General features: G+C 56.8%; 3 protein-coding genes across 4 annotated transcripts; 1 reads left to right on the forward strand and 2 right to left on the reverse strand.

Moving 5' to 3' along the window:
- Positions 1-97: 97 nt before the first annotated feature.
- On the forward strand, positions 98-7,341 carry SPHK2 (sphingosine kinase 2; the record flags this gene model as incomplete). Of its 2 annotated transcripts, none has more annotated exons than XM_079723546.1 (6): positions 98-136; positions 3,186-3,660; positions 4,497-4,646; positions 4,763-4,857; positions 4,949-5,064; positions 5,473-7,341. In XM_079723546.1, 6 exons carry the CDS (start codon positions 98-100, stop codon positions 6,563-6,565), a joined length of 1,968 nt encoding a protein of 655 aa, XP_079579672.1. In that variant the 3' UTR covers positions 6,566-7,341. The 2 variants fall into 2 exon arrangements, with proteins under 2 accessions (XP_079579672.1, XP_079579673.1); XM_079723547.1 differs by having other exon boundaries at positions 3,366-3,660.
- A 116-nt stretch (positions 7,342-7,457) lies between these two features.
- Positions 7,458-12,696, reverse strand: DBP (D-box binding PAR bZIP transcription factor; the record flags this gene model as incomplete). Its single annotated transcript, XM_079723548.1, has 4 exons — positions 7,458-7,832; positions 9,422-9,633; positions 11,253-11,663; positions 12,558-12,696. The coding sequence occupies 4 exons, from the start codon at positions 12,694-12,696 to the stop codon at positions 7,617-7,619; spliced, it is 978 nt and encodes a 325-aa protein (XP_079579674.1). The 3' UTR covers positions 7,458-7,616.
- Positions 12,697-13,706: 1,010 nt separating this feature from the next.
- Positions 13,707-18,872, reverse strand: CA11 (carbonic anhydrase 11; the record flags this gene model as incomplete). The annotated part of the gene is made up of 9 exons (XM_079723686.1): positions 13,707-13,835; positions 14,588-14,753; positions 15,011-15,165; positions 15,270-15,342; positions 15,499-15,594; positions 15,827-16,012; positions 17,770-17,912; positions 18,644-18,718; positions 18,806-18,872. The coding sequence occupies 9 exons, from the start codon at positions 18,870-18,872 to the stop codon at positions 13,810-13,812; spliced, it is 987 nt and encodes a 328-aa protein (XP_079579812.1). The 3' UTR covers positions 13,707-13,809.
- Between the last annotated feature and the right edge of the window lie 5,877 nt (positions 18,873-24,749).

A 24,749-nucleotide genomic window follows, 5' to 3' on the forward strand; every position in this document is an offset into this window, starting at 1 on the left:
ACCATGAGGCCTGACTCCTTGTCCATACCACCTTCCCATGGCCTCCGACCCAGGGCCAGGGTCTTACTGATGTGATAACACAGCAGAGGGCCTGCAGATGAATGGACACCTTGAAGAAGAGGAGCAGCAGGACCAGGTAAGGGTCCATATGAAAGTCCAGATCACCATACGATGGAACACAGTTTCCTTCTCTCCTCCTTGTCCCTGTTCCTTGGTCTTTGAGTCCCAGCCTCTTTGATTACTGTATCTGTCTTTCTTTCCCCTGGAGCCCTAAGCACACGCACTGTGTTTCCCTGTCTCTCCATCTTTCTGGGTTTCTGTCCCTCTCTCTCTCTGGGTTATTTTTTGGTACATGTTATCTGGTGCTGTTGCTGTTCTCAGTTGAACACTAGGTACATTGATTGGCAATAAATGAACTTCATCCTCCATTTATCTTTTTCTAGCGAGCTTAGTCCCTATCTCCTTCAGCATGTGTCTTTGTCTCTACAGTTCTGTTTCTAGGTCACCTGATATTATTCTTGCCTTGATTTCATCGTGTCTTTGCCTCTCTGTATCTCTGTCAACATATTTGCTTTCTGTCTCTTGGCTTCAGTTCCTCTCAGCCTCTAACTTTCTCTCTGTCCCTCACCCCTGACCTAGAGGTCTCTCTCAGATACTCCCAGTCTCTCTCCTGAGTCTCTGTCTTACCATGTAACTGGGTCATTCACTGGGCAGATATTTATGTCATGCTGCCCCCACGCTAGCTTTTGCCCAAGGTAAATAGTTTGTGAATTAATGAGCCTCTCCTCCCTGGTTTTCATTCTGAAAGTGTCTGTCCCCATGTCTCGCTGTGTCCATCATTTTCTGGGTTTTCTTATGTCCTTACTTTGCACATTTTTTAAAATCTATTATTTATTTTATTTATTTATTATTTTTGGCTGCGTTGGGTCTTCGTTGCGTGGGTTTCTCTAGTTGCCGCGAGGCATGTGGAATCTTCCCAGACCGGGGCTCGAACGCATATCCCCTGCATTGGCAGGCGGATTCTTAACCACTGCGCCACCAGGAAAGCCCACCTTGCACATTCTTAATTCCATTGTCTTTGTCTCTTTGTTTGTATCTCTGCTTTTCTTTATGTCTGTCTCTCTGACTCTCTGTAACTGTCTGAAAAAGAGACAACACTCTGTCTTCAGGTCTCTTATTGCCTCTGACTCTGGTTCATTGTTTCCTTTTACTGTTTTTGCATATCTCTGGGTCTTTGTTATCTGTGTTACGGTCATTCTCTATCTGCAGTTAAAGACCTTCTCCCCCTTGCCCCTTCTCTTTATAAAGTCAAAGGATGGGAGAGGCCCACTTGCCCTCAATAAAGATGGCGACAGGGGCTCTGGCCGTGTTTCCGTGAAGCCGCCTCAGCTGCGTGTGTGCCCTCATCTACAATGGCGGCTGATCTCGCGAAGCGCGATACCCCGCCCAGTTCTCCCACTCTCCCGCGGCAGGCCCCTGCGCCAAGCTCGCTAGTCTGCTGGCCCCGCCCCCGCACGCTCTTATTGGTGCAACTTAGGCCGGCCGCGCGGCCATTGGCTGAGCGGATGCACACCCTCCCCCCACCCCTGGGTCTGATGGGGGCAGTTGGTGCTGACTTGAGTGGCCGCCTGGACGAGGATCCGGCGTGTGAGGAGGGTCTGGGGTGTCGGGACAGGGACCCGAGTCAGGACGACTGAGGGAGCAAGAGGAACAGATACGCAGGCCCGGGACTTGGGTACTAGGGGTGTGGGATGGAGATGGAGAACCAGAACCAGGACTGAGGGATCCAGGAATGAAAACCCAGGTCTGGAACTGGGTTCTGGAAATGGGGTGGGGATGGAGGGCCGGGACCCGGGGAACCGGAGACAGAGACTCAGGCTTCTGGATTGGGGGGACCTATGGATGGAGACCCAGGCCCTGGTCTGGGGTACATAGAGGGTGGAGAGAATGGAGACCAGGCCAGAGACCTGGGGACCTAGGGACCGAGACGCAGGCCCCAGGACTGGGGGAGATCTAGGGCTCTAAGTGTGTGTGGGGGGGGAGTCAATGCAAGTTTAGGGGTGGGGCTTGAAGAGCTGCCCAGGATAGGGGGCAGAGGTGGCTCCTGAGAGTGAGTCCACAGATGGGGGTGTGTCTGGGGCAGTTCTGCGCCTGGGGAAGGTGAGGGGCAGGACTGATAGGTGACTGGGTGGGCGGGGCAGTGGGGAACAAAGGTGAGCTGGAAGGAGGAGGCAGAAACTGGGCAGAGGGCAGGGGGAGGGGACCTCAGGCCCAGCTCCCACTCTCTCCCTGGAGAGCAGGCGGCCAGACACTCAGGTCAGTGCTTGAGGTCCAGCTCTTGGCTCCTGCCCCTTGCAGGTGCCTGCATGTGGCTCCTCTACCTCTCTGACCCCTTAGTTGCTCCATGTCACACCCCTTTCTCAGTTTCTCCAGCTACTACATCCCCTACCTCTTGCCTCTCCTGTCTGCTCTTTCTCTCCTAACTCTGTTGTCTGACTCTCAGAGGGCCTCTGGAGCCCCTAAATTCTCACTCTGCTCTCTAAGTATCTTTCATTATACTAGGTTTCATCTCACTGAAGCTGTTTGTCTCCTCTCAGTGTTTCTCTGGCTCTCAGACCTTTTTCTTTGTGTTTGGGTGCCTCTTCCTTGTTACTTTCTCCATCTGGAGTTGACTGTGTGTGTGTTGTGTTGTGTTTTTCTCTATCTTTGTATGTCTATTTATATGTCTCCACCATCCTGATCTCTCTCCTTTGCATTATTTTTCTCCAAAGTCCTTAATCGTCATCCAACACGATATGTATTTTATGCCTATCTTGTTTTCCTGTCTTCCGATTAGAATATAAACTCCACGAAGGCAGGGATTTTTGTCTGTTTTATTCCCTGCTCTGTTTGCTGGGCCTGGCACCATGATTGGCATACAGTACTGAATAATTATTTGGGGAATAAAGGAATGAATATTTGCATGCCTGGGTGTGGACCCTCCAGGATGCTGGCCTTCCTGTCCAGCTGACCTCTGCCCTGTGCCCTTAGTCTTCCCACACTCTGTCTGGGCCTGTCTCTGGTGCTCCCACCTTGCCTGTCAGCACCCCTCATTGTCTCCTCTTATCCACAGGCCCTGCCCCTGCTTCCCTCTGCCCACCATGGGGGTCCTGGACTCTGACTCCTACCCTCCTTCCTCCCCACAGAGGCCAGAGCAGGAGCTGACCTGGAGCTGGGGCCACAGGCCTAGGAGCGCCCTGGACAGGGTCAAGGCCATGGCCCCCCCACCGCCACCGCCATTGACCCCCAGCACCCCACTCCTGCATGGCGAGTTTGGCTCTTACCCAGCCCGAGGCTCTCGCTTCGCCCTCACTCTCACACCACAAGCCCTGCACATACAACGGCTGCGGCCAAAGCCTGAAGCCCGGCCCCGGGGTGGCCTGGTCCTGCTGGCTGAGGTCTCAGGCTGCTGCACCCTGCGGAGCCGAAGCCCCTCGGACTCAGCAGCCTACTTCTGCATCTACACCTACCCGAGGGGCCGGCGTGGGGGCCGGCGCAGAGCTGCACGCACCTTCCGGGCCGACGGGGCGGCCACCTACGAGGAGAACCGTGCTGAGGCCCAGCGCTGGGCCACTGCCCTCACGTGTCTGCTCCGCGGACTGCCACTACCTGGGGACGGGGGTGAGGCACTGGGCGGCCTCTCTGTCCTAAGGCCACCTTGGTGTCTCCACAGATCTCCCTCTGTGGGCATCTCTGTCTCTACTTTTCTGTGTGTCTGTCTGTGTGATGTGTCTCTCTGGGTTCATACTGAAAGAGTGATGCACAGACAGGGATGGGCACAGAAGGCAAAATCCCAGGCAGAGAAGGATTTGTGTCTGCTGCTCTCACGAGATTTCTGTCTCCTTCCCCTCCCCCCTTCCATGGGTCCTGACCACAGATGAGTCAGAGGCTCCCGGGCTGGTGAGAGCAGCCGAGTGAGACATGCTCAGTCACCACCCTGGCTGACAGGCACTCGCAGAGGTCCCCTGGGGCGTCTCAGGAGCCCAGAGATGGCATCTCATCCAGCTGTGGGGATTCAGAGGAGGCTTTCAGGCAGAGGCCCCCACCTAGGGTACTCAGTTGGCACAGGAAGGTAAAGGTTCCAGGGTCCCCAGCTGGTGGGCCTTCCTTGGTCCTGGCTGGCTGGGGGTGAGGCCCGCACAGTGGAGTAAACTGTTCCTGGGTTCCAGGTGTTTGGGGGTGTGGAAGGTGGAAACCACAGCTCTCCTCCCACCCGTGAGTCCAAAGGGCACTGGGATTAGACACCGGATCCCTGCCTTTGTCTCAGCACCTGGGAGAGGGGCGGGCTGTACACCTGGGCCTGAGCTGGTGAGGCCGGGGAGAAAAAACTTTCAACTCCCAGCAGGTTTTGATGCCAGCCCTCCACCACCTCCACTGGAGACTATTTGCAGTTACTGTTTCTGAGGTGAGGGGCTTGGTGCCCTGACCTCTGTAGACTCCTTCTCCTCTCTCTGCAGAAATCACCCCCGACCTTCTGCCGAGGCCTCCCCGATTGCTCCTATTGGTCAATCCCTTTGGGGGGCGGGGCCTGGCCTGGCAGTGGTGTAAGAACCATGTGCTGCCCATGATCTCTGAAGCGGGGCTGTCCTTCAACCTCATCCAGACAGGTAAGGGCAGTGTCATGATGGAGGCGGGAGCTGGGGGCTAGGACTCCTGAGTCCTGGGAAGTGGTGGTGGGTCAGGGGTGGAACAGCCTGCCTCACTTCCTGGTTCCCCACCTTAGAACGACATAACCACGCCCGGGAGCTGGTCCAGGGCTTGAGCCTGAGCGAGTGGGATGGCATCGTCACCGTCTCTGGAGATGGGCTGCTGTATGAGGTAGGGTAGGACCACCCTGCCCCAAGCCTGAGCCCTGGGGGACTGCGGAGGCCAGGGCCAACACGCAGGTGTCTGGTCGCCCACCCTCCAGGTCCTGAATGGACTCCTAGAACGCCCCGACTGGGAAGAGGCCGTGAAGACCCCCGTGGGCATCCTCCCCTGTGGCTCAGGCAACGCGCTGGCAGGAGCCGTGAACCAGCACGGGGGGTAGGTGGGAGGAGCCCTCCTGGGATAACAGGGACCTGGCACATCTGTGCCACATCTTCCCCTCAGCCAGATCAGTCTGGCTGAGGGATGCTCCCCACAGCCCCCAGACATTTTTGCCTGTCTTGTTCCTAGCTGTCTCCCTAGTGCCTAGAACTGTGCCTGGCACACAGGAGGCACTCAGTGAATGCTTATGGAATGAAAGAACTGACAGGGAACCTGGCTCAGTAAGAAGAGTCCGTCTGGAGGTGGCCAAATGGCTGCGGGCAGGCCCCGGGACATGCCCGGCCTCCTCTCCCCATTGTCTGCTGCCCCAGCCATCTGTGTGTTTCTCCTCCCCACCTGGCACTGTGTATCTCACCTGGCCTGTTTGCTCTTTCCTACTGTATCCGTCCATGTCTGACTGTGAAGGTTTGAGCCGGCCCTGGGCATTGACCTGCTGCTCAACTGCTCCTTGCTGCTCTGCCGGGGTGGCAGCCACCCACTGGACCTGCTCTCCGTCACTCTGGCCTCCGGCTCCCGCTGTTTCTCCTTCCTGTCTGTGGCCTGGGGCTTTGTGTCAGATGTGGACATCCAGAGCGAGCGCTTCAGGGCCCTGGGCAGTGCTCGCTTCACGCTGGGCACGGTCCTGGGCCTCGCCACACTGCACACCTACCGCGGCCGCCTCTCCTACCTCCCTGCCACGGTGGAGCCCGCCTCACCCGCCTCTGCCCATGGCCTGCCACGTGCCAAGTCAGAGCTGACCCTAGCCCCCGGCCCAGCCCCACCCGTGGCCCACTCACCCCTGCACCGCTCAGTGTCTGACCTGCCCCTGCCCCTGCCTCAGCCTGCCCTGACCTCCCCTGGCTCACCTGAACCCCTGCCCGTCCTGTCCCTCAACGGTGGGGGTCCAGAGCTGGCCGGGGACTGGGGTGGGGCCGGGGATGCTCCACTGTCCCCAGACCCACTGCTGCCCTCGCCCCCTGGCTCCCCCAAGGCAGCTCAACTCTCACCCATCACCGAGGGAGCCTCAGAAATACCAGTATCCTCTGGGCTCCCACCTCCCACGCCTGATGCCCGGGTAGCCATCTCTGCTGGGGGCCCACCTGACCACCTGCTCCCTCCTCTAGGCACTCCACTACCCCCAGGCTGGGTGACAATGGAGGGGGACTTTGTGCTTATTTTGGCCATCTCACCCAGTCACCTGGGGGCTGACCTAGTGGCAGCGCCCCACGCGCGCTTTGACGACGGCCTGGTGCACCTGTGCTGGGTGCGCGGTGGCATCTCACGGGCGGCGCTCCTGCGCCTGTTTCTGGCCATGGAGCGCGGTAGTCACTTCAGCCTGGGCTGTCCGCAGCTGGGCTACGCTGCGGCTCGTGCCTTCCGCCTTGAGCCGCTCACGCCCCGCGGCGTGCTCACGGTGGACGGGGAGCAGGTGGAGTATGGGCCATTGCAGGCGCAGGTGCATCCCGGCCTCGGTACTCTGCTCACGGGTCCTTCAGGCTGCCCTGGGCGGGAGCCTTAACTCCAACCAAGCTTGGAGCTCTCCCGGAGCGGGGCTTACATTCCTGAGGGGGCGGAGCCTGAGCTAGGGGGCGTGGTGTGGCTGCTAGAGTCAGGGCGGAGGCTACAGTGGTCCTGCCTGGTCTCAGGATTGCGCCCTACCCTAGGGGACCAGAGGTGATGCTGGAGGATGTCCCGAATTCCGGGGGTTGGGGTCCTGACGGTCACGGAGAAGTGGGCTCGCCCCAAGGGTAGTGCCTGATCAACGAGGGTGGGTTCACTCCAGACCCTCGAGAACGGCTCGTAGAAAGCCAGGTCGGCTGAGGGCGGAGCCTGTCTTAACGCGTAGTCCAGTGACGTGACCTGGAATGTACGGGCTGGGGAGGCCTTAGATAACTGGTCCCGTCTACTCCGGTGCCTCCACCAAGCTGGCCAATCAGCCCAGGAGGGGCAAGTTCCCCGGGCGGCGCTCCGATTTGCACTAATGTCCCTCCCCCCCGTGAGTGGGGGCGGGGAAGTTCGTTTCCTCTGTCTTCTGTGCGTCCCCCAGCCCCAATCTTCAAAGCAATTGAAAAGGTCTATGCAATAAAGGTAGTGGCTTCATTCCTCTCAGGCCCTCGCCCCTTCCTCCATCCAGCAGCCCGTGGGAGGGAACGGACTCTAAGCACTTCCAGCAGCTCCTGCCTTTTATGGACCGAAGCCCAGACCTGCCCATGGACTGCGGCCAGCGTGACCCGCTGGCCTTGAACTGGGGCCAGGGAGCTGCCTCCTCCCCCACGACAGCTGGCTCTGGGGTTCTCAAGATTTATTCAGGATCGTGTTAACGGAGGCGGTGGGAGGATGGGGTCCCCGACGTGCCGGGGGGCACACACTGAGGACCTTCCCCGCCCCCGCGAGGGAGCGGGGAGGCTCACTTTTTCTTAAAAATATAAATGTATTTATCTGCATCATCACATCCCTGGGGCACCCAGCTGGCCGGCCCGTGGGCCACAGGGCGGGGAGGGAAAAGGGTGTCAGGGCGCAAGTCTGAGCGAGGCGGAGGAGCGCTCCGCCCGTTGGGGTGGGGGGCGGCCTCACAGGGCTCCGTGCTGGGCCTGGTAGCGGGACAGCACGGCGCGGTAGTGGGACAGCTCCTGGCGCACGGCCACCACCTCCTGCCGTAGCAGGGCGTTCTCCTTCTCCAGGAAGGCCGCCCGCACCGATATCTGGTTCTCCTTGAGCCTCCGGGCGTCGCGGGACCGCTTGGCTGCCTCGTTATTCTTGTACCGCCGGCTCCAATACTTCTCATCCTGGATGGGTGGGAAAGCACTGAGGTCCAGAGGGGCCCCGGCCCAGCGAGAGAAGGGAGGAACAGCTTTGCTTCTGACTTCAAGAACCAGAGTGCACCTAAGAAACCTCCCCGCCACACCCCGGGCTGCTTCTCACCCAGCAGTGGGGCCTAAAGGATACCCGATCTCCCCTGAATGGGTACCCAAGGGTCTGGCCTTCTAGGGCCCCGGATGCTATGCACAGCAGGCCCCTAGCAACAGCTAAGGCGTGAGATAGCCTCCCACCCCAAGCAACTGAGCTTCAAGTCTCCACTGTGCAGAGCAGGCCCAAGCTCTTCTCACTTGACAAAAGGCCTGCAGTTAGCTCCTGGTTTGCTAAGGATTCTTGTTCCCTAGCAACAAGACCTTCAGGGTCTGAAGACTTCTCCCATTGAAAAGCACTGCCCTATACATCACCTTTCCAGATCCTGGTTGCTAAGGAAAGCCTAGGTTCCCTAGTGATGGGGTTTGGTGTCCCATAAAATCCTCTCAGAGCTGGGCCCTTTTGACCTTGCTGCCAAGGCAACCTCACCCCTCCTCAGCAAACAAAAGTGAGGTGTAAGTGGTCCCAATGACCACAGCCAGTCTCTGACCCACTGGCTTTGAATAGAGGCCAGGGAGCTGCCTCCTCCCCAACAGTCCCCGGTTGCAAAGGGGTCTATCCTGAGACCTCCCCACACCATTATGTTTAGAGTTCTCCAGTCCTGGAATTTGGCTGTGGAGGAGGACCACTCCTTAGTACAAGGACCACCCAGAGCTCTGAAAGATGCCCCTCCATCCCCATTTCATTAAAGCCTAGTCCCTGCTTGCTAGGGTAAACCCACTCCCTAGCAACAGGGCTTCATGGCAAGAGAAACCACTGGTCTAGATTTGGTTTACAGGCCAGTACTCACTGCTTCAAGTAGTTGCGTCTTACACAAGGACATGCCAAAGTCTTGTGAGACAAACCCAGGTACTTCTTGTTAGGGAAGAACCCAGAACTGACAAAGACAGAATGCTAGAGAGATGCAGTCACTGCCCAAAGCACCCCAAATCAGAATGTGGCCCTGGCCGCTAATGAGAACCTGAGGCCTCTTAACAGTAAGTCCAGAAAACAAGGCCTAGAGGGGCTGGCAAAGTCTTCATCCTAGGCAGATGCAATTGCCCTGAAGGATGCCCCAGATCAGAGATTAAAGGACCAACCCCTGCCTAGTTGGCTGCTCAGAAGAAACAAGCTGATATCACATTCCTAAAGGATGCTATCCTTAGCAACTGGGCCTGGTAGAGCCTGAAGCCTGCCCCAATGAGGGTGTTGGGTCCAACCGATAGGAGAAGCTCCAAGCCTGTAAAACTGGTCCCAGCAGTGCTGGCTGAGTCTGAATCCCACAGTGATACGGTTTTTCACAAATCTCAAGCCCAAACCTCTGTCCCTGTGCAGCCCCTGGCCAAGGAGGACTGGTCCTTGGCTGTAGGTTAGGAGAATGGGAGAGCTAATCCCAAGTGAGAAACCCAGGTCTGACTAAAGAGAGGGCCACCCCTGGCCGTGGAGCCAGCACCCATGAAGCCTGTGTCCTACACCCAGCAATGCCCACCTTCTGCTCCTCTGGCACCTGGATCTTCCGTGCCTTCTTCATGATTGGCTGGGGCTTAAGTTCCTCCTCTGAGAAGCGATGTCTCCGAGGGTCAAAGGTCTCATGGCCGGGAATGCTTGACAGGGCTAAATCAGCTGGGTCAGGTTCAAAGGTCATCAGCACCTCCACCGTGTCTGGGTCCACAGGGCTGGGTGTATCCCGAGAGGTCAGGCCTTGGGGAAATAGAATGTGCCGCCTGAGTGCGTATTTATTTTGGGGAGGGGGTTCCCAGAGGCTACCCCCTGCTCAGGTATCATATCCACCACAAGGAAGGCCCTTATGGGGTTTAACATAAAGCCCGCCAGGGATCAACCTCCCTAATATAAAATATGAAGGTTCCTTAAGCCACAAAGATGCTTAGAAATCATGAAACCAGCTCCACTTTTACACACAGGAAAACTGAGGCCCAATCACACGTGACTTGCCCTAAGTAGCACAGGAACCTGAATTATTGCTTCTAAAACCTCAGGACTTCAGAGTTACAGTGTTAGCTTCCTTCCCTATAGTCCTACCCTTCTTAACTGAATCCCCAACCAAAGCCTAGACCCCCGGCTGTTCAGGGAAAAGGAATTTAATGCACCGAAAAGACCTCAAGTTAGCTCCTTAAGAGCTAATAAGTCCAAAGAGTTAGGGACAAGAAGCATACAGGGCTCTGAGGTTCCAGGTTGGTTCAAGCGTAAGAGCGGCCTGTACCTTTAAGAGAGAGCCAGCTGGGGCCAACTGAGGACACAGGTTCAGGGCCGAGTCACGTGCTGGCGCCTGCTTTCCCGCCCCGCCCCCCTGCCGCCACGGGCGCCCTCCTGTTTCCCCAGTCCCGCCCCCTCCCGCGTGACCGCGCGTGCGCGAAGCACGAAGCACGGAGGAGGGAGGAGAGGACTCACGTGGCGCGGGAATGTGCGACTGGGAAGGGGAGGGCCCTGGTCCTGCCCGGAGGTCGGACCAGGAGCAGGTATGTCCAGGAATCCCCGACCTGCAGTCCGCCCTGGCTACCCCAAGGTGCCAGAGGGAGCACACCTTTCCTCTTGCTCCCTGGGGTCTCCCAGCTCGAACCTCTCAAGCGCCAAGGATCCAGATCCCTCTGCTCTCTAGGGAACACTCGAGAACCGACCCCCTCGATATTCTCAGGCTCCAAACGTCCTCGCCACTAGGATATACACGATTCTGGGACCCCAAGCCCCTACCACAGGAATATAGAAAGCTCGGTCCTTGCCCCAATGGAAGACCCAGGATGAAGGTCCCTTCTGAAGGATGCCGGGACCCGGGGCGCCAGACCCTCTCCACTGGGGGGTGGGGCCGAGGAGGCAGGGCTGCCAGTCCCTTTTGTCCTGGGGAAACAGAAGTCTGTGTCCGCTCCTCGTCTTCCTCCCTCGTAGAGGGCCTAGGATTTCCGGTCCTACCCCAGTTCCACCGCCTCCGGGTCCAGATTCTGGGGTGCAGTCCACTCCCCAGTAAATAACTCCAGTGTTCTGGGATCCCAATCCCTACTCCTCGAGTATCCAGAGCCTTTGTCCTCACGTCCCACGTAAAAATTCACACGACCTCACCACTGGGCAGGCTTCCTGGAACTTGGGGTCCCAAGTCCCTCATCTCCTACAGATCCAGGATACACAGTCCCTGATCCATTAGGGGACACAGAATCCGGACTCCTCTCCCGACATCTCCCGATTAGGGGACCCGGAATTCGGGCATGCAGCCCCAGTCCCACCGTCCTGACCCCCAGATTCTCACAGCCCCGCCCTCTGGAGTCCAAGCCCCGCCCAACCAGGGCCCTGTCCCGCCCCAGCCGTCGCACCTGCGCGGTGGCCGCCGGCGGCCCCGAGGGCAGCCCGGGCGGGGGCGTGCCCGGGCGAGGAGCGAGGGGAAGCCGAGCCGCAGGAGCCGGGCCCCGGGGAGGGTGCAGGTGTGCGCACGGGCGAGGGCGCTGGCGACGGGCCGCCGGGGGGCGGCGGGCTGGGAGGGAGCCCATGCTCCAGCAGGAAGGCGTCCAGGTCCACGTACTCCACGTCGCCGAACGGCAGCGTCCGCTCCCACAGTAGCGGCGCCAACAGACCCGGGCCGGGCGCAGCCCCCGGGCGTCCCCGTGGGGACCCGCCGCCCACTACCGCCCCAGCTGAGGCATCCGCCGGTCCCGCTGGCTCCAGGCCCGGCCCGGGGACCGTGGCTGCCGGCGGGGCCGCCTTGCGCTCCTTTTCCTTCAGCAGACCTGCGGGTCAGGGAAAGAGCGGGCAGGGTGGGGAGGAGGAGAAAGACGGAGATGAAGAAGCGACTCCGAGAGGAGAGAGACACGAGGAACGAGGGGATGGAGCCCCACACCGCAGAGATCCAGAGAGAGGGGGGACAGGAGGGAAGTGGGGGAGGGACCCGGGAGGGAGGGCAAAGACCCAGAGAGAGGAGGGGACAGAGGCTCAGAGAGGGAGAGAGACCCAGAGAGAAAAGACAGAGACGGGGGCGGCGGACCGAGAAAGGGATAGAGAGGAAGAGAGACTCAGGAAGAGGGGATGACAGGGACGCAAAGAGAGAGATGGGGACAGAGACCCAGGAAGGGATAGAGACACAGAAGGGGGATGGAAGTTCAGACAGAGGTAGGTGGAGGGTTGGGCAGGAGAGATTTAAAAAATGACAGCTCTGTTAATTCCTCTGTAATCTACAACCCCCCCACTCTCTGCTCACTGTACCCCCTCCTCCCTGCCCCCACACTCTAAGGGGCAGGAAGGGGCTCTATTCCTGGGGCACATTCCTCATCCCTAGACTCCATGTGACCCCAGGAGGCCCCGCCCAAGCCCGTGTAACAACCGTGTGAGCATCCGACACACCCCCCCTCCCTTCTCCCTGGACCCCAGGGGTCCAGACTCTCGGAACCAAAAGGAAGAGGGGGCTGGGGCCTAGAGTCTTGAGTCCTGGGAGTGGACAGGCATGAGAACCGGTACTTTTGGGTCCTGGGTGCTGAGGGATCTAGGGGCCTAAACACCTAAGTACAATATTTGGGTAGATAAAGGTTGGGAGGATGGGCTCTTGGCACGTAGGAGGTAGCTGTGGACCCTCCCGGCACTAAGGGAGCAGGGTGTCTGAGTTGGGCGAGATGGGGGCTAGAACTCACAGCTGGCTGGCTCTTTGGGCTTGCTGGTCCCCTGCAGAAGGCTCCGCAGCCCAAGCAGCGCTCCCCCGCCAGGGGGGGCCCCGGTCGGGCTGCCCAGCAGCAGGGGGGCCGGAGTCCTGTCGCTCACGGGCCGCGCCATCGCCCGGCACCTGCCCGCAGGCTCACGGGTTCATGGAGAGGCGAACAGCTGGCTTGCCAGTCAGCAGCACACTCCTGTGGTTCGAGCGAGTGTCTGCCCAGGGGCGGGCGAGCGTAGCTTGCAAGCCTCCAGTATCCAGAACACTGCAAATCCTAGGAGCGACGGGGATTTGCAGTCCTCGGTGCAGAAACGTGCAACTCAAGAGGGTCCCAGGAGACCATACAGTCTGGGTGAGGGGCTGATCAAATCAGGCAGCCGGCTCTTTGCAACCGAGGGTTCAAGGGGACACAAGGCGCTCCTTCTACAAGGTGGGTGAGCCTGGCTCTTGCAAAATCTGCAGCCCTCTCCAAGCAAGGAGCTTTGCAATCTGCACCAAGAGGTGTGCGCGGAGGGCCGGGGAGAGGGCAGGAGGAGGCGGCTGCCTTGAGGCGTGGCCAAAGCAAACTTCTTTCGCGGAAAAAAAAAAAAAAAAGCCAAACCAAAACACCCGACGCCACAGAGCGCACCCCTCCTCTCGGCCCCCGCCCGACTCCGGCCTTGCACCCCAGCCGCGTGCCTCCCTCCGGCTGAAAGCGCGGGCCAATGGCGTCTTGACCCCTCGAGACGCACAGCCAATGGGACCCCTGGATCCGCCAAGTCCTGGGAGTGCGAGAGAGGGTCTCAGTGCGTGAAGTTACCTTGCCTTTTGGAGGGAGGCGGGACCCTGACCTACATTCACCCAATGGGAGACGGCACTGGGGGCGGGACCGTGACCCAGTTTGGGCCAATGAGGCAGACGGAAGGGGGAAGCACATGGCTTTGCGCGTGCTGCCTGACGGGGAGGGTGGGTAAAGGGGTGGGAGGGGAGAAGAGCCGCTTAAAGGAGCCGCGAATCCACATGACTGGGGAAACGGGAAGCCAAAAAACCGAGTAGTGGGGTTTAGGAAGAGGGAGATTGGTTTCTAGAAGAAGGCTGCTATTCTTTAATACCCAAATATTTCCTCGCCGCCCCTAGAATCAGACCACTGAGATACAGGAAGTATTCTGTCCCTTTAATAGCTTTGTTTTGGGGGTGACTCCCCTCGCCTTGTGGGGAGGCTTGGGAAAGGCAGGCGCGATCCTCGATGGGGAGTCTCAGCGACCATGGGGGGTACCATCCACTGTAAGATGACACGGGTGGGGGGCGTTAGTTTAGGGCACGATAGGATGGACCCTGAAGGGAGCATGCAGGGGGCGGGGATGGGGGGGCCGCCCGGGGCTCTACCACAGGGAGGGCTGCGAAGGGGGAACCGGAATGTACCAGGTTGAGAAGCTGGGGGAAATGGTCAGTTGTACTGCACTGGGCTGAACCATAGGGAGGCAGCAGGAAGGTGGAATAGGGACATCCGGTTTCAGCATTAGGTGGAACTACGGGAAGGTATTCATGGTGGGGGGGTATGGGCTGTACCATGTTGAGAAGCCAGAGAGGTAGACGTTAGATCACTGGGCTGAACCACGAGGAGGCAGTGGGGGGGAAAGGGGATTGTACCATGCTGTTCCTCAGTAAGGGAGGTGGGTTGTACCACATGAAAACAGGGAAAAGGATTCGGGCTGTACCATTTCGGAAAGCCATAGTAATAGGCACCACGGACCAGTACTTGATCGTACCATAAGGAAACCAGGGGGCTCGGGTTATACACCAAGTTGCAAGCAGCGAAGAAGACAAATCATGGACCAGCAATGGTCAATGACCGGGAGGTGGGCTGTACCACTTTGACACAAAGGGGGAAGGGAGAAAGAGCGAGTGAGAGCTCAAGAGGCTGGATCATACAGAGCAGCAGAGTGGGGTAGGACTGTATCATATTGAGACACCAAGGGGAGACATATAGGCGGGTTAGACCAAGACGTGGAGGGGGTGCAGACTGGATCATACCATGCAGGCGGTAGTTGGGGCCTCGGCAGCGCCTCTCGGGGTGCCGGGGGTCCCTGTTGCCCCTCAAGGCCCTGTGGGCCAAGGGCTGCAGGGGCCGGCCGTTACCGCTGAGGCTCTGGAAGATCTGGGACGGAGGATTCTGGCTCAGGAGTCTCAGGGAGTGCATCTGCCGTGGAAGGGGGGTGGGAAACTGGGAGTGAATAATGAACGGATCTGGTGGCGTCACGCAGGAAGCCCCGCCCCCGAGAGCGGGTGGGCGGGGTCTTGCTCGGCCCCCACCAGACGCTCCAGGGTTGTCAGATTCTCGAATCCCCTCCAGTTCCCTGTCAACCGGGGGTAGGAGGGTAGGTGAGGCAAGGGGACACCCAGGCCAAGGAACGGGTTGGGGGTGGCAGGGAGGGGACAATGGGCTGCCAGGGTCACCTGGAGGGAGGTGATATTTAGGGCCCTGTCAATGAGGATCCAGGTAACAGTCTCCGAGCAGGGTGGGGTGCTGAGAGAGCCCTGATAGGTGATGAAGCCAAAGGATTCGGGGAACAGGAGCTCCAGGCTCAGGTCTTGAAGAAAGTAGGCATCATCTGCGGGAATATCAGGTCAGAGTGAAGAGGGGTGCCCCTGCTCAACTCCCCTATGTGCACACCCCACCCCCACCCTCTCCACCCTCCAATGCCCAGGGACTTACTCTTGTAGGAGATGCGGGTGATGGTGTCACGGTTAAGGAGGCGGCTAAGGAATGGGTTTGAGCTACCAGCCACCTGTGTGGAGGTATGAGGTGAGGAGATAGGAACCCGGAAGTCCAAGCCCCCAACCCCTTCCTCCCCTAGGACCCTGGAGTCTGGGCCTTCCAGCCTCCCTCTTCTCAGACCCCAGGTTCCAGCCCCTCCCTCCCTCCGAATCTTGCCTGGGCTCACATTGACAAAGAGGCTGAGAATGGCCAGACCATTGGGGCCCCGGGAGGCGGTGCTGAGGTTCCCGTAGAGTTCTTGGTTGAAGTGGATGAGCTGCACCTGCGAGGGGAGCACAGAGAGTGGGGTCCCCTGGCAGACAGGGGGGACAGAATGGGCAATGGGTGCAGTTCTGGGCCTTTGGGGTCCCAAGTCAGGTTAAGGATTAGTGTTCAGGGTTGGGGGGGGTAGTTCTGTGGAGGAGGATGGGATGAGGCGTTAAGAGGAGGGTGAGGTGGGAGGAATTGGGTCGACTCAGGGTGAAGGTCAAGGGTCAGAGGTTAGCAGGCATCACCTCAGCAGAGAAACCCTGGTGGTTGATCTGGTGTTCAGAGCCAGCTCCATCACGCGCTCCAAATAGCAGCCGCAGTTCACTGAGTCGGTGGCTATAGAGGAGGGGCCCCCCAGACACATTGACCACAGGCCGGGGTGCAGGCAGGAAGGAGACATGGCGACCGGTGTTGTACAGGGTTCCCCGGAGCTGTGGGAGAGGTGGAGGCCTTCATAGGGATGCAGAGAGAAGACCTTTTCCCTACTGTTTTCCATTCGTACATTTCCCTCTGCCAACAAACATTTAATCATTCAGCATAGTCTGAACACTAATGTCTTTCCAGACTCTGGGCTGGTCCATGGTAGGTGCTCAATAGTGGTGAATTTAATTAACAAATATTTATTGAGCTGCTACTATGTGCCATGGATGCCAGGAAGAGAGCAATGAGCAAGTAGACAAAAATTCTGGGCCTCATGGAGCTTCTGCTCCAGTGGAGGAGAGACAGACAATAAATTCTGAATCATATAAGTAAATGCTTAGTTAATTACATCCTGTGCTCACACTGGGGAGAACTGGGAGTTCTGATAAAGTATAATAGGAAACCCAGGGAATTCCTTGGGAGTCTAGTGGTTAGGACTCTGTGCTTTCACTGCCAGGGTTTGGGTTCAATCCCTGCTCGGGGAACTGAGATCCTGCAAGCAGCACAGCCAAAAAATGGGGGGATGACCCATAGATTGGGATGGGGGTGGGGTGTCAAGAAAGGCTTCCATGAGGAAGTGACATTTGAATGGAGACCTGAAGGATAAGGAGGGGTTAGTTGCAAGGAGCAGGGAGAATGGCATTCCAGAAGGGAGAACAGTCAGTGCAAAGCCCTGAGATGGCCTATTTTAGTGACAGTGAAGAAGCCAGTGGGACCAGAGCCCAGTGAGCAAAGGAGAGAGTGGTGATGGGAGCCAGATGGTGCACAGCCTTGTGGGCAATGATGGGGTGTTTTGTATTTTTATTTAAATAACTGAATGTATATAACACACTTGGCACAGTGCCAGGCACATGCTAAGTACTGTGTAAGTGTGTGCTATTATTACTTGTCCTAATAGAAGAGTTTTGAGTAGGAGAGAGTGGTATGATCTGGTCTGTGTTTTTAAACGTCTCTCTAGCTGTGGGATGGAGAAAGGATTGCAGGAGGCAGAGAAGCAGGCCAGCAAGGAGGCTATGGCACCAGTCCAGGTGCAAGATGATGGTGGGAGCAGTAGAGGGACAAGAAGTGAAATGCTGTTTAGCAAGGAGACTAGAAAGGACATGGATGGGAAATGGGAGTGAGGGAGGAAATGGGATGGGAAATAGCTCTGAGACTTTTGGCTGAGTGAAAGGTAGTGCCACCTCTTATAAGAAATGGTATTGTGGGACTTCCCTGGTGGTCCAGTGGTTAAGACTCTGCGCTTCCAGTGCAGGGGGTGCAGGTTCGATCCCTGGTCGGGGAAGCAAGATCCCACGTGCCGCGGGGCGCGGCCAAAAAAGAAATGGTATTGCAAAGCAGGCAAGAGCATGGATTCTGGGACCACACTGCCTAGGTTTGAATCCCAGCCCTGGCACTCTGTAGCTGTTTGACTTCAGGTAATTAACTTAACCTCTCTGTGCCTGAGTTTCTGCATCCATAAAATAAGGATAAAAATTGTACCTATTTCATGGGGTTGTTGTGAAAATTAGAGGATTTATCAAGTTTGAAAACAGTGCCTGGCACACTGAGTCTGTTTTACCACTGATTCTAAGAGATGGGAAGACCAGGAGCCATGTTTGAGGAGGGAACAATTGGTGATCCACTGTGGAGTGTAAGTAGCCTCCTCTCCACCCATTGTGTTGTAGGCCTCCTTCCCCAAGGCTAGCCTCCCAACTGAAAGCCCTACCCCCCACCTCCAGTCAGGCCCAGCCCCAGTGGATTCGGTAACCCCACCCTCCAGGCCCCTTACCTTCTCTCCCCCTGTGCTGAGTCTCAGCGGGGGCAGAAAGGGGTCATAAAGGACCCTCTTCAGCTCCACATCCACGGGGCTCTGTCGCTTCCCCACAGCACACAGACTCCAGGCTGCGTTCACCAGGCCCCAGAAGGGAGGCCCTGGGAGCAGGAGTGGGGCAGGGAGGAAAGGGAGTCAGAAATATGGACTGGATCCCAAGGCTGGGATCTGCTGGGAAGGCTGTGGTCTGGACTCCTTGGATCCCAGGAGACGAAGCGCTGGGAATCTGGACTCCTGGCTTTGAGGGAGGAGGGGGCTGGGATCCAGAATCCTGGGTCCTAGAAGAATCTTAGAGGAGTTTCCTAAGGACCGCCCCGCCCCCCCCCAACACCTCCAAGTCTCTTTGATCAAACCTATCTTAAATTGTCATTGGGGAAGGAACTACAACTCCCAGCAGGCCCTGAGACTGCCAGCCTACCCATCCAGTGCCTGCCTACCCCAGAGCCCATGGGAGTTGTAGTTCTTTTGGTCTCGTCCCACAGCCGGATAATGAATGTAATGGGGAGAAGGAATTGCAAGAGAGGGCTGGACGAGGTGGGCAACAGGGCCACTGAACCTCTGGTTCTCAGTAGGAGCCAGGACCTACCTGCCTCTTTCCCAGGAAACACACACACTTCTCCAGCCCCAAGCTCCCTTACCTTCCACTCCCTCCCACTCACTACTTGCAATGCTAATGTATAATGTCCCATGCTGAGCCCCTCGGGTTCAGAAGCTGGGCCTCCTGAGGGAGGGAGGAAGGGGATGGGACTTCTGCGTCCTGGGGGGAGGGGGCTGGGTCTCAGGAAGAAAGCGCCCGGCAGCCCAGACTCCTGGGTCCCCGCCCTGGCTGCACCTGGCACGAAGTTTCCCTGGAGATTATCCTTGTAGCTCCACCAGTCCTCGGGGTCAGGTGCGGGTCCGATGTGAGCTGGAGAGAGAGCAGCCTGAACCCCTCTCCTTGGCACCCCTCCCCCACCCCAGTCAGGGGCTCCTGCCCCAACCCCCCAGGCCTTACCTGCCGCCCCCAGTGCGGCCCAGAGTAGCAGCGCTCGAGGGGCGTTCAGACGAGTTGCACCCCCCATCCCCGGGAGGCCTCGGGGCGACCCCTTCCCAATGCCCTGGCCCGCCCTCTCTCAGCTTCTTCCTCTCTTTGTGGAACCCCGACCCCTCCGGACTTCCAGCCTTCCTCTCCTACCCACAGGGAGTCCCAGTTCCCCAGTTACTGAGGCAGCCGGGGACTGAGACGCCCCCACGCCCCTACTCCGCTCTCCTCTCCTCCCTCTCTATGCCTCCCCTTCCTCTCCTCTTTTCCCGAAGCCTCCTTCTCCCTCTACCTCCCGATCTTCCTACTCCTCTCTCTGCCTTCTGCTTCTCCCTCGGGTTACCTCTGGGTTTCTAATCCACACCCCCCTCTTCATTACGCTCTCGCAAGCCACCTAACTCCATACCTCCATCCCGCTTCTCTCCCCTCCTTCTCCTCCTCCCTCGCTCCCTCTCGGCCTCCAGCTCCTCTCCCTCTCCCCACCTCCTCCTCTCCTGCCTCTTCTGTTTCTCCGTCTCTCTCTCCTCTCTCCTCCCTTCCTCCCTCCTCCCCCTCCCTCTCTTCTCTCTCTTGCTGTTATTTAATTTTTCTGTCGTTGTTTGGGGCTGGGGGAGCTCTCACAGCAGAGGACCCTCCTCCTCGGGCTGGCGTGGGTGTGTGTGGGGGGGGTGCCCCAGGGGCAGGATGGAGGGGTCGTTGGGGGGATGGTCCCCAGCTCCCGGCCGCGCTGGGGCCATGGGGGCGGGGGTGGCCCGGACACCTGGGGCCCAAGAGCCTGCAGTTTCCATCCTCCGCAGAAGGGGGAAGGGGGGCGTTTAAGGTGGAGCTGGGAGAGTCCTCGGATGTCTTCCCGCTCAGGGCCGCTGGCCCCGGAGGATCCGCCGTCTCCCAGCTCGCGGGGACCCAGGTGGGAGCCTGCAGTGCCTGCAGCCCCCCGCCCAATGCATCACTCAGGCCTCCGCCAGGGGCTCCCTTATAACCCGGCTGGGGGATCCCCTGGGAGACTGGCGCGCGATGTGGGCGGCTGGCCAGGAGGGGGAGGCAGAGACTTGGAGAGGGAGAGAGAGGCTGGAGGAGCCGGGAAGGCAGAGAAGAGAGAGCAGAGGTGAGGTCAGGGAAGAGTGGAGGAGGTTTGGGAAGGGAAGGGGAGCCTGAGATGGGTACGGAGAGCCGTGGTGGAGGGAGATGCAGGGTAGAGATGAGAGGGAAGGCTGGGGCTGTTGGGGGGTTGCTGGGGGAGGTGGCGGCGGCAGGAGAGAGAGAGAGACAGAGAGACTTACATACATTGAATGAAGAAGATACAGAAACAAATACACACCGAGAAGAGAGAGAGATACAGAGAGAGGGAGACCCCCCCAGAATGACAGGGAAAAAAATGCAAAAGGAGACAGATGCAGATGGAGGCAGAGAAAGAGATACAGAGACCCACAGAGAGACAGATGTAGACACACGAACTTGGAGATAGAAGCAGAGAGACCTAGAGAGAGAGAGAGAGAGAGAGGAGAGAGAGAGTCCCACATACCAGGTTAAAGATGGAAGAGCAAGATGCCAGGCAGGAGGTGTGTGGGGAGAGACAGAAACAGAAAAAGGGATCTGAAGACAGAGCGACAGAGAATCACACACCCAGAGCAAGGGGCAGAGAGAGGAGGAGACAGAGAACGAGGCAGACACACATGCACATCTATAAAGAGACGCACTCATGCAGAGAAAGAGGTATGAACAGAGACAGATGGACAGAGACAGAGAGACCCAGATAGGGGGAAAGAGTCCCAGAAACAGGTCAGCTGACATGAAGGATGAGACTAAAGAGGATTCAGGAACACAGAAGCATTCAGGGATAGAGAATTGGAGATGGACATTCAAGGACCTGTGATGGAGGGAGATGGAGACACCCCGGAGAGTCAGAAATGCAGAGAGACAGAGAAAACACGAGAAAGAAAGGTATATTCATTATCCCTTGTCACATAACAAATTATCTTAAAACTCAGTGGCTTAAAGCTACAAATATTTATTATCTCATGGTTTCTGAGGGGTAGGAATTTTGGAGCAGTTTAGTTGGGTGGCTCTGGCTCAGATAACAACAGAGAACTCAGAGTCTCTCACGAAGGTGCAGTAAGCTATTGGCCAGGGCTGCAGTCATCTGAAGGCTTGAATGGGGCTGGAAGATTACTTCCAAGCTCACGTACATGGTGCTTGGCAAGAGGCCTCAGCTACTCACCAGGTGAGCCCCTCCATAGGGCTGCTTGAGTGTCCTCACAGCATGGCCGCTGGCTTCCCCCTCAGAGCGAGTGATTGGAGAGAGAGAGGGAAAGAGAGAGAGAGAGAGAGAGAGAGCAGTGTCTTATATGACCTATGTCCAAAGTCACACACCATCCCTTTTTTTTTTTTTGGCTGCATTGCATAGCCTGCAGGATCCCAGTTCCCTGACCAGGGGTTGAACCCAGGCCCCAGCAGAAAGCGCCAAGTCCTAACCACTGGACCGCCAGGGAATTCCTGACACCATCACTTCTTTATTCTATTCATTGGAGGTGAAACACTAAGTCTAGCCCACATTCAAAGAGAAAGAGATTAAGCTCCTCCTCTTGAACAGAGGGGTATCAAAGAATGTGGGCTTATTTTAAAACCATCACAGGTGGGGAGAGGAAGAGAGAGAGGAATGGAGAGAGACAGACTCTTTTTCTTTTTTTGTGGTACGTGGGGGCTCTCACTGTTGTGGCCTCTCCCGTTGCGGAGCACAGGCTCCGGACGCACAGGCTCAGCGGCCATGGCTCACGGGCCCAGCCGCTCCGTGGCATGTGGGATCTTCCCGGACCGGGGCACGAACCCGTGTCCCCTGCATCAGCAGGTGGATTCTCAACCACTGTGCCGCCAGGGAAGCCCAGGAGACAGACTCTTAAAGGCCCGTGAGGCTTAGAGGTTGGTGAGACACTTATTCAGAATGGCAGGAATGTGTCAAGAGAGACTCTTGAAGACAGAGGGAGCTGTGGAGACAGGGAAAAGAGTCAAGACAAAGGAAACCAAAGCAGTAGTAGTAAAAATAATAATTACAGTAATAGCAGCCAGCACATAAAGTACCTACTACATACCAGGCAAAGTTCTGAGCACTTTCTATGAACTGACTCATGTAATCATCACAGCCTCTCTATGAAAGAGAAGATGTTATTATCCCATTTTACAGATGAGTAAGCCAAGTCTCAAAGGGCTTGCCCAGAGTTATACAGGAAGGAAGCAAAGAAGGATGGAGAAAATATAATGGAGACATATGTGCAGAGACTATGGGGAAGTGGCAGGAAAAGACTAGCAGAAGAACCCAGCTCTGACAGACAAATAAATCAGTAAGAAATGGAAGCCAGGGACTTCCCTGGTGGTGCAGCGGTTAAGACTCATGCTCCCAATACAGGGGGCCTGGGTTCGATCCCTGGTCAGGGAACTAGATCCACATGCATGCCACAACTAAAGAGCCTGCGAGCTGCAACTAAGGAGCCTGCCTGCCGCAACTAAGACCCGGCACAACCAAATAAATAAATGGAAGCCACTCTGACTGAGAGTTTTCTAGACACTGGGGCTGTACCATGCACTCTTTAGGTTTTGTTAACCCTCAAAATTGCCCATCAGGTGGGGGTTAGTATTAACCCCATTATACAGATAGAACCCCGAGGCTCAGAGAAGGAAGTAACTCACCCAACATGTCATGGGTTGACTGATGCCTCCCTCCCCGCAAAAAGAGACATGCCCACTCAGAACCTGTGAATAAGGCCTTATTTGGCAAAGGGGTCTTTGGAGATGTAATTAAGATAATGATCTTGACATCAGATCATCCCACATTGTCTGGGTGAACCCTAAATCCAATGATAAGTTCTTATAAAATAAAGGCATAGATAAACAACGGGGATTTACTGTATAGCACAGGGAACTACATTCCACATCTTCTAATAAACAATAATGGAAAAGAATCAGGAGAAAAGAATATAGATATATATACATATGTATATATCTACATAGATATATACATATGTATATATCTAACTGAATCATTTTGTGCACACCTGAAACTAACAGAATATTGTAAATCAACTATACTTCAACTTAAAAACAAGAAAAAGGGAAAAGAAAGGCAGGGGGAGATTTGAGACAGAGGAGAAGGTGATGTGAAGACAGAAGCAGAGATTGGGGTGATGCAACCACAAGCCAAGGATCTTGAGGAGCCACCAGAAGCTGGAAGAGGCAAGGATGGATCCTCCCCTAGAGCCTTCGGAGGGACTGTGGCCCTGCCCACACCTTGATGTCAGACTTCTGGCCTCCAGAACTGTGAGAGAATTAATTTCTGGTATTTTTAGCCCCGCAGTTTGTGGTAATTTTTTATAGCCGCCTACCCCAGGGGTTGGGAGACATCATGAGAAAGACATGGAACTCATCAGAGGGAGAGCCAATGAAGGAACCAGAGATACACGGAGGGAGAGAAGACAGACTGACATGACAGGAAGAGTAGGCTCTCCCCACACTTTGACTCTCCTCCTCCAGGAAGCCCTCCCTGACCTTCAGGCTAGGTCTGTGTCTTCTGTGGACCTTCCCAATGTCCTGGGTACCTCCATTAGAGCACAGATCTCATTAGGAGAGGGACTGTGTCCCTGTGTGCCCTTCCTCCAGGGCCCAGGCCTGACCCATCTCTGGGTCCCCGGCATCACCCTACATAAAGGACATGAGCGTCCTCAGGAGAGAAGTCGGGCGTGATTGAATGAGACGATGCTCCTGATGTCCCTCCCTAGAGATTCTCACCCCTCCCATCAGCCTGGGAGACACTTGGGTTTCCTTCAAGGCCCAGGGAGGGCCTCACCTCCTCCAAGAAGTCTTCCCTGACCTCTCAGGCTGGGCCCTGTGCTGCCCCCATTATTACACATCACACCAATGTGACTGTACCCAGGTCTCTCTCCTACCTCACCCTCCCAGACTGGGAGCTCCTCCAGGGCAAATCCGGGGACTGACTCAAGTCCTGGTCCCAGCATTTCCCAGGGAGAACTTGGGAGAATATGTTGAATGAATGAATAAGTGAGTGAATGAAGTAAAATATAGGGACTGTGGCATTGCATTCAGAAATGGCTAAGAAAAAGATTTTCTTACATGGGGGTAAGAGGAAGTCTTCCAGTGTAGGTAACATTTTCCTGACCCTCTTTCTGTTCCCATAACCCCAGCCCTGGCTCAGAACTCATCTTCTCCCACCAGGAACCTCCCTCCAGCCCCTCCCCCACCGCAGTCTCCCTCCCCCTCCAGTCTACCCTCCAGGGACCCCGGAGGGGTCTTCTACATCCAGAGTTGACCTCGCCTCTCCCCTAGTTATAGCCTTCCCATAGCTCCCCAGCACCTCTGGACAAAGTCCCCACCTCTTCACCTTTCTTGTCATGTCCAAATCCTTCCTCTGTCCTTCAAGACCTACCTCAGATGTCACATCTTCTGAGAGCTCATATGCATTTCAGGAGTCTGCTCTTTCAGGAAGCCATCAGTGATGCTGTGGTGAGCAGGGGCCTCTTCTGAGTTCTGGAAGCCACCTGTGCTGCTTCCATTATAGCAGCAAGACAGACTGGGCTCAATGCCCAGAGGCGGGAGGGAATGACCAGGCCAGAGGTGGGTCCCAGATGTGAATTTCACGCCTATTCGTCTCAGGCACTGGGAACAAAGTTTGGGTCAAAAAGAACATATGCGGCTTGCCCCGCTCCTCACTTTTGTCTCCTACGTCCCCAACCCCTGCGTAGGAGGCAGCAGGGCCAGGACTCTCCAGGCCCGGGTGGTTCCCACAGCCCCTCTTGGCCTCCTCGCCCCTCCTTCCCTGCTCTTAACTCTCTGGGGGAGCCTGGGAAAAATCCTCCCGATCTGTGTTCTCACCTTCTGGGTTCGCCTCTCCTGGGGGATGTGTGGCCACCAG

The sequence above is a fragment of the Hyperoodon ampullatus genome, assembly GCF_949752795.1.
Source record: "Hyperoodon ampullatus genome assembly, chromosome: 18".
NCBI lineage: Eukaryota > Metazoa > Chordata > Mammalia > Artiodactyla > Ziphiidae > Hyperoodon > Hyperoodon ampullatus.